This window comes from Boleophthalmus pectinirostris, unplaced genomic scaffold (assembly GCF_026225935.1).
Source record: "Boleophthalmus pectinirostris isolate CB_2022bp ecotype Guang Dong unplaced genomic scaffold, ASM2622593v1 HiC_scaffold_9, whole genome shotgun sequence".
NCBI lineage: Eukaryota > Metazoa > Chordata > Actinopteri > Gobiiformes > Gobiidae > Boleophthalmus > Boleophthalmus pectinirostris.
This window is the reverse complement of record NW_026571541.1, coordinates 2,527,384-2,536,403: the sequence shown is the minus strand read 5'-3', so window position 1 is coordinate 2,536,403 and position 9,020 is coordinate 2,527,384. Positions and strand designations below refer to the sequence as shown.

Here is a 9,020-nt window from a genome sequence, read left to right as displayed (position 1 = left end):
CTCTGTAATTTTTTTAATGGAGGGTGCATCACCTGCTTGTCTCCATGGAGATATTATTGCTTTGTCTGAAAAGTTTCACAGTATTATAGTATTATTAAGCATATTTATTTACACGTATGTTCATGTGTGTGCATGCACATGCACACACACACACACACACACACATACTCAGGCTGCTTGGGTACTCTATATTGATTCATTTCCTGGAGATGAATCTTAACCTTAACGATCAGTCATGAGGCCCACTTGCCTGAAAGGACCTGTACATGTATTTGAGCAAAATGAGTGTGGTTCCAGTACATAACACACTCTTCTGGGGTGCAGAAGGGGAACACCTTTGAACCACTGTAAACTATTTCAAATCAAGTAGTTCTGTTTTCACCTTTTCAGGTCAAAATCAAGTAGAGCACCTTTCACCTGAATCCTAAGCTTACCTATTTGAACCCCTATCTGAACTTTAGACCATGTGGTTAGTCGAACAATAAAGAGATTACATCATGTGGACCTGATTTTGTCCCCAAAGGAGGCAGGTCCCCATGATGCAAGTGTGTGTGCAGTTTTTAGTCACCACATTGTGATAAATACACTCACACAGTGTCAGAGCTGTCAGGTGCAATACTTTAGTCCATGAGGGCTGTCAGGTGCAGTGTCAGGTGCAGTGACTGGCCTGTCAGGCTAACATGCTCCAGGAGGTCCTGAAAGCACTGGGAGAGAGAGCCTGTACCTCCCCCTCACAAACAGCACTCATCAGGGAGAATGTGTCAGAGGAGGAGGCTCTCATCTCCTCAGAGCAGAACAGTGAGCTGTGAGCATTGGGCACAGTGAGAACACACAACACCTCACATCTGTGTTATTCATATCTCCTGCATTGGCCTGTACAGCCCCGTACAGCCCCGTACAGCCTTGTACAGCCTTGTACAGCCCAGTACTGGGTGCATGGTTCGACCTCATCTTGTCTTTTTTTTTTTTATATTTTTTTACCCATGTTACAGTTGTTGCTCCTTTGAGTGATGGTACATGTTTGAGTAATCTTATGTTGATGTGTGAAATGTGTGAATGAAACAAAAATCTACCCCAGATATGTTTTTGAGGATTATTATATAACATTATATTATAACATTATAACATGGCTTAAAACTCACAAGAACCCTTTTGCATAACGTGGGACCTTTAAAGTCAGGGGTTAAGGTACGATATGCTCCTGTAGGAAATGTGTCCTCTGCATTTTAGTCCGGTTCCTTATATTCATTTTTTAACCTTAGTGGCAATTTTTGGGGGATTTGCTAAACTATATATTTTTGGAAAGGTTATAGTTTATGGAGTCAGAAAATCAATGTTTGCATTTGCCCACATGTCTATATGACGGCCAAATATATATATATATATATATATATATATATATATATATATATATATATATATATTTTTTTTTTTTTTTAATGGCCGCCAAAAAACTCTTTGGAATATCTCAGCCTCTGAATAAGTTGAAATGTTGATTTTAACTGCTAAACCCACATTTTCAGGGTCAGGGAATCAAATGGTGCTAGTTTCAAAGCTATAAGACCTACCCACATGAACCCTTCGGTGCATAAGTGGGTCAAAAATGACCCAGTTTGGTTGTTTTCTTGCAATTTCATTGTAATATTTGCATGTAATACTCCATGTTCCTCCAAAAAACATGTTTTTTTTTTTAATTATCCTGTTGAAATACTTCAACAATGTGGGTAAAACAAACTATAAACATCACATGAAGTTGGTCAGAAAACTAAAAGAGTTTAAAAGTAGCTAACATAAAATTTGGATGTTGAATGTCAACAAACACATTTAGACACAATATGATAAGCCGGAGACTTCTGGATAAGCGGAAGAAAATGGAATAGAATGGAATAATATAAAGTCTGGCTCCATATTCACTCCTGTATTCACTCCTGTCTATGGGTGTATATATATGGGTGGGATCATATCACAACATCTTCAGGGCCATTGTATTAAGTACATGTGCAATTTGCTTTACTTAGTTTTCTTTAAATAAATGATATCGTGATAGCAGCAGTTGGTCCGATGCACTGACATGTGTCAGTGCAGCAGCTAGTGCCAGAATGATGATGATTCCCAAGCCGTGTTGTTGCATAGACTGTATAAAAGAAGTGGACTAAGTGAGTGTGACCCACAGAGTTCAGCGCTGCTCAAATGAGGCTCGTGATGCTCACGGTTACAGGAGCCAATCTGGAGCTAGACTCTATATTATGAATAGGATTTTTTTGATGGACAAAATAGCGAAAAAAAAAACAACAACAAAAAAAACTAAATCATGTAAAGCGAGTTAATACAAACATTTTAAGACCAAAATGGCTCACTGCAGCAGGTACAGAGAGAGGAGCCACAAGATCCTAATGTAAGTCAACTGGAGCCAGAGTCTGAAGGAGCCGGAAGAGCCTCCTGGAGAACTTCCTGATTGGCACACAGCGGCTACAGCATTGGATCTGTCCACTCGTATATACAGTCTATGGTTGTATGAAAGTGATGATGATAGTGATGATGTATAGAAAATGTCTAATTAAAAAGTTGAGTAATCATATTGTGTCTAAATGTGTGCGTTGACATCCAACATACACATTTTCTGTTAGCTACTTTTAAACTCTTTCAGTTTTCTGACCAACTTCATGTGATGTTTATAGTTTGCTCTCCCCACATTGTTGAAGTATTTCAACAGGATAATTAAAAAAACAAAACATGTTTTTTGGAGGAACATGGAGTATTACATGCAAATATTACAGTGAAATTGCAAGAAAACAACCAAACCGGGTCATTTTTGACCCACTTATGCACTGAAGGGTTCATGTGGGTAGGTCTTATAGCTTTGTAATTAGCACCATTTGATTCCCTGACCCTGAAAATGTGGGTTTAGCAGTTAAAATCAACATTTCAACTTATTCAGAGGCTGAGATATTCCAAAAAGACTTTTTTGGCGGCCATTTTTTTTTTAAATCAATATGGCTGCCATATAGACATCTGGGCAAATGCAAACATAGATTTTCTGACTCCATAAACTATAACCTTTCCAAAAATATATAGTTTAGCAAATCCCCCGGAGGATTTAACCTGTTTTAGCAGGTGGTTAGGTCACTATAACATGTCGCCAGGTGTGCTCAGAGCTCATCCTGAAACATGAAGAGAGACTAGGAGGTCTTAACTATAGCAGGAGGCACTTTACAGTTCAAAATAAGAAAATAAGAGAGGATATGCTTCAAGAACAACAGTACATGTGTAATCCAGACTGTTACACTGTGAAACACCCTCGTGCCATGGTCTTTGGTTGGCTTTGTAATATCACATTTACTCTGATGTCATGATATGTTTCCAAAATCAATGTTCTGCATGTTTCTTTTGTTCTAAAAATGGCACAACATAAGAGTCATCCTCACCACACTGCTGTCCAGTCCAGGTGGAACTCAACACTCTCCACTTCCCTCACTTCAGCATTGACCTGTGAGACTTGACTCCTGCCAACACCTGACTGCAGTCTACACCTGACTGTACACTAGCACTGCAGACTAGAGCCTGTGCCCTATGCCAGTGTGTGTATAGAACACTGTGTGTATAGAACACTGTGTGTATAGAACAGTGTCTGTATAGAACAGTGTGTGTATTGAACAGTGTGTATATAACAGTGTATGTATATAACAGTGTGTGTGTGTATAACTGTGTGTGTATAACAGTGTGTGTGTATAACAGTGTGTGTGTATAACAGTGTGTGTGTGTGTGTGTATAACAGTGTGTGTATATAACAGTGTGTGTGTATAACAGTGTGTGTATATAACAGTGTGTGTGTATATAACAGTGTGTGTGTGTGTGTGTGTGTGTATATAACTGTGTATATATATAACAGTGTGTGTATATAACAGTGTGTGTGTGTATAACAGTGTGTGTATATAACAGTGTGTGTATATAACAGTGTGTGTGTGTATATATATAACAGTGTGTGTGTGTATAAACAGTATACAGTGTGTGTATAACAGTGTGTGTATAAACAGTGTGTGTATAACAGTGTGTGTATATAACAGTGTGTGTATATAACAGTGTGTGTGTGTGTGCAGTGTGTGTATATAACAGTGTGTGTATATGTGTGTATATAACAGTGTGTGTGTGTGTGTGTGTGTGTATAACAGTGTGTGTATATAACAGTGTGTGTGTGTATATAGTGTGTGTGTATATAACAGTGTGTGTGTGTATAACAGTGTGTGTATAACAGTGTGTGTATATAACTGTGTGTGTGTGTGTGTATATATAACAGTGTGTGTGTGTGTATATAACAGTGTGTGTGTGTGTATATAACTGTGTGTGTGTGTGTGTATACAGTGTGTGTGTGTGTATAACAGTGTGTGTGTGTATAACAGTGTGTATATAACAGTGTGTGTGTATATATAACAGTGTGTGTGTGTGTGTGTATAACAGTGTGTGTGTATGTGTATAACAGTGTGTGTGTGTGTGTATATATATAACAGTGTGTGTGTATAACAGTGTGTGTATATAACAGTGTGTGTGTGTGTGTGTGTGTATATAACAGTGTGTGTGTGTGTGTATAACAGTGTGTGTGTGTGTATAAACAGTGTGTGTGTGTGTATATAACAGTGTGTGTGTATATGTGTAACAGTGTGTGTATATAACAGTGTGTGTATGTGTGTGTGTATAACAGTGTGTGTGTGTGTGTGTATAACAGTGTGTGTATATAACAGTGTGTGTGTGTGTGTATATAACAGTGTGTGTGTGTGTATATAATAACAGTGTGTGTGTGTGTGTGTATAACAGTGTGTGTATATAACAGTGTGTGTGTGTGTGTGTATAACAGCGTGTGTATCAGTGTGTGTGTGTGTGTGTATATAACAGTGTGTGTGTGTATAACAGTGTGTGTATATGTGTGTGTGTGTGTGTGTATAACAGTGTGTGTATATAACAGTGTGTGTGTGTGTATAACAGTGTGTGTGTGTGTATAACAGTGTGTGTAACAGTGTGTGTGTATATAACAGTGTGTGTGTATAACAGTGTGTGTGTGTGTATATAACAGTGTGTGTGTGTATAACAGTGTGTGTGTGTGTGTGTGTATATAACAGTGTGTGTGTGTGTGTGATATATATAACAGTGTGTGTGTGTGTGTGTGTATAACAGTGTGTGTGTGTGTGTATATAACAGTGTGTGTGTGTGTGTGTATATAACAGTGTGTGTATATAACAGTGTGTGTGTGTGTGTGTGTGTATATAACAGTGTGTGTGTGTGTGTGTGTATATACAGTGTGTGTGTGTGTGTGTGTATAACAGTGTGTGTGTGTGTGTATAACAGTGCAGTGTGTGTATATAACAGTGTGTGTGTGTGTGTGTATATAACAGTGTGTGTGTATATAACAGTGTGTGTGTGTGTGTGTATAACAGTGTGTGTATATAACAGTGTGTGTGTGTGTGTGTATAACAGTGTGTGTGTGTGTGTGTGTGTGTGTATATAACAGTGTGTGTGTGTATAACAGTGTGTGTGTGTATAACAGTGTGTGTGTATATAACAGTGTGTGTGTGTGTGTGTGTATAACAGTGTGTGTGTATATGTGTAACAGTGTGTGTGTGTATATATACAGTGTGTGTGTATATAACAGTGTGTGTGTGTGTGTGTGTGTATAACAGTGTGTGTGTGTGTATATACAGTGTGTGTGTATATAACAGTGTGTGTGTGTGTGTGTATAACAGTGTGTGTGTATAACAGTGTGTGTAACAGTGTGTGTGTGTGTGTGTGTGTGATAACAGTGTGTGTGTATAGTGTGTGTGTATAACAGTGTGTGTGTATAACAGTGTGTGTGTATAACAGTGTGTGTGTGTGTGTATAACAGTGTGTGTATAACAGTGTGTGTGTGTGTGTATAACAGTGTGTGTATATAACAGTGTGTGTGTGTGTGTGTGTATAACAGTGTGTGTATATAACAGTGTGTGTGTATAACAGTGTGTGTATATAACAGTGTGTGTGTGTGTGTATAACAGTGTGTGTGTGTGTATATAACAGTGTGTGTGTGTGTGTGTATAACAGTGTGTGTATATAACAGTGTGTGTGTGTGTGTGTGTGTGTGTATATGTGTGTACAGTGTGTGTCAGTGTGTGTATATAACAGTGTGTGTGTGTGTGTATAACAGTGTGTGTGTATAACAGTGTGTGTATAACAGTGTGTGTGTATAGTGTGTGTATAACAGTGTGTGTGTGTATAACAGTGTGTGTATATAACAGTGTGTGTGTATAACAGTGTGTGTGTATAACTGTGTGTATAAACAGTGTGTGTGTATAACAGTGTGTGTATATAACAGTGTGTGTGTGTGTGTGTGTGTGTATAACAGTGTGTGTATATAACAGTGTGTATGTAACAGTGTGTGTGTATAACAGTGTGTGTATATAACAGTGTGTGTGTATAACAGTGTGTGTGTGTATAACAGTGTGTGTATGTGTGTGTGTATAACAGTGTGTGTATATAACAGTGTGTGTGTATAACAGTGTGTGTGTGTATATAACAGTGTGTGTGTGTGTGTGTGTGTATAACTGTGTATATATATAACAGTGTGTGTATATAACAGTGTGTGTGTATAACAGTGTGTGTGTATATAACAGTGTGTGTGTGTGTGTGTATATGTGTGTGTATAACAGTGTGTGTATGTGTGTATATAACAGTGTGTGTGTATATAACAGTGTGTGTGTGTATATAACAGTGTGTGTATATAACAGTGTGTGTGTGTGTGTGTATAACAGTGTGTGTGTGTGTATAACAGTGTGTGTATATAACAGTGTGTGTGTATATAACAGTGTGTGTGTGTGTGTGTATAACAGTGTGTGTATATAACAGTGTGTGTGTGTATAACAGTGTGTGTGTGTATAACAGTGTGTGTATATAACAGTGTGTGTGTGTGTATATAACAGTGTGTGTGTGTATAACAGTGTGTGTGTGTGTGTATAACAGTGTGTGTGTATATAACAGTGTGTGTGTGTGTGTGTATATAACAGTGTGTGTGTGTATAACAGTGTGTGTGTGTGTGTGTGTATAACAGTGTGTGTGTATATAACAGTGTGTGTGTGTGTGTATAACAGTGTGTGTGTATAACAGTGTGTGTGTATAACAGTGTGTGTATATAACAGTGTGTGTGTGTATAACAGTGTGTGTGTGTATAACAGTGTGTGTATATAACAGTGTGTGTGTGTATATAACAGTGTGTGTATATAACAGTGTGTGTGTGTGTATAACAGTGTGTGTATATAACAGTGTGTGTGTGTGTGTATAACAGTGTGTGTATATAACAGTGTGTGTGTGTATAACAGTGTGTGTATATAACAGTGTGTGTGTGTGTGTGTGTGTATAACAGTGTGTGTATATAACAGTGTGTGTGTATAACAGTGTGTGTATAGGCAGCCTTTACACAGAGGGGGAGGGAACCTGCAGCTCGCGCACTTCCGTACGCACCCACGTGAGTCCGCTCCCCCCACAGAGTCTTGTCGGGGGTCCTCTCAGCGCAGCGGACCAGGAGCAGTTGCGTCGGACAGAGCATCTCGTGGGCGCATGGCTGGAGAAGGAGCGGCAGGCCGCGCGGAGTGGGCGGCAGAGAAGGCGGACGTGACGGTGTCGCTGGCGCTGCTCTCGGTGGTGGTGTTACTCAGTGATGCGCTTCGGCGGATGCTGGCCAGGGTCCTCGCGCACAGCGGACTTGAGGTGCACGCGGCGGAGTTCGTATCCACGCTGCAGCTGTGCTGCTGCACGCACGAGCTGCGCGTGCTCTCGGACGTAGGGAAGATCGAGCGCCGCCTCGCGCACACCCTGACGTACGTCGCGGCCGTGGTGCACGGGCTCACGTTCAAAGGCGCTGTCGGGAATCCGGCGTGCACGCTCGTGCACACGTATCGCCAGAGGCTCGTGCCCGGCGCAGCTCTATGGGAGATCGCGTGCCAGTTCGCAGCTGCTGCAGCCGCGCGCGCCCTGATGCCCCTCGCGTGGAGCTTGGGCATGTCCAGTCTGCACGTTCGGCACCGGGCGCGCGAGTTCCAGTGCACGAGCCCCGTAGATTCTCCGCTCATCGCTACTGCAGTGGAAACTGCGTGCGCATGCGCGGTGCAAACGGCCATCACGCAAACGCGTAGCCTGGAGGAAAAATATCGCGTGCACGCTGTGGCAGCAGTCGTCACCACCGCAGTGTACGCAGGTGACGCGCACTACTGTCACGTACATGCATGTTTGTCCTGCCGTGACAATAATAGTGTGTGTGTGTGTGTGTTGTGTGTGTGTGTGTGTGCGTGTGTGTGTGTGTGTGCGCGTGTTTGTGTGTGTGTGTGTGCGCGTGTTTGTGTGTGTGTGTGTGGGTGTGTGTGTGCTCGCAGGGGGCCCGAGCACAGGAGCCGTGTTTAACCCCGCGCTGGCCTTCTCCACACAGTTCCGCTGTGAGGGCCGCTCGCTCCCGGAGTACTGCCTGGTGTACTGGCTGGGCCCGGTGCTCGGTGCGTATACTGTCCATGTGCGCACACGTGCACGCGCTCTCTCCTGTTCAGTGTGATGACTTCTTCTGTGTGTGCAGGGATGCTGGGCTCCGTGCTGCTCTGTGATTGGCTAGAAGGATGGAGACTGGTGCGCAGGAGGTGAAGAGGGCTCTGGAGGTGCAGGTTCCTGGGAGAAGCGTCAGGGGCCACTGGAATCTCACTGGAATGAGGCAGATACCACGGGGTGTGAGCCCATGTTCTACAGAGGGACCAATGGTTTTGATTCACACGTCAGTGAAACTTGTGCAGATAGGAAGATAGACAGAAATATGTTGTGTGTAGCAGTGGGGCCCCACACAGCCCCATAAAGGCCCCTGAGTACAGGTTGATTTTCAGGAGACACGTGGGGCTCCAGGAGCTGATTTCAGATCATTCAGACATTCTTCATTTCTGACCTCTAACAAAGACAGTGACTCCATTGTTCCAAGCACAGATGTTTCATCTCATTCACATTTTTGAAGAAGGTCTAATAAGTAT

At 41.9% G+C, this 9,020-nt stretch overlaps 1 protein-coding gene across 1 annotated transcript; it reads left to right on the top strand.

Annotated features, from left to right (window-relative positions):
* The first annotated feature begins 680 nt into the window (after window positions 1–680).
* On the top strand, window positions 681–8,711 carry aqp11 (aquaporin 11). Its single transcript, XM_020938655.1, has 4 exons — window positions 681–805; window positions 7,425–8,212; window positions 8,388–8,504; window positions 8,582–8,711. Exons 1-4 carry the CDS (start codon window positions 681–683, stop codon window positions 8,644–8,646), a joined length of 1,095 nt encoding a protein of 364 aa, XP_020794314.1. The 3' UTR covers window positions 8,647–8,711.
* The last annotated feature ends 309 nt before the right edge of the window (window positions 8,712–9,020 follow it).

Bases quoted from the DNA above. Each gene is read 5' to 3' on its own strand.
- aqp11 (XM_020938655.1), top strand. From the start codon at position 681: ATGCTCCAGGAGGTCCTGAAAGCACTGGGAGAGAGAGCCTGTACCTCC. The intron at 806-7,424 runs GTGAGCATTGGG...GTGTGTGTATAG, and splicing joins TCAGAGCAGAACAGTGAGCT to GCAGCCTTTACACAGAGGGG. The intron at 8,213-8,387 runs GTGACGCGCACT...GTGTGCTCGCAG, and splicing joins CACCACCGCAGTGTACGCAG to GGGGCCCGAGCACAGGAGCC.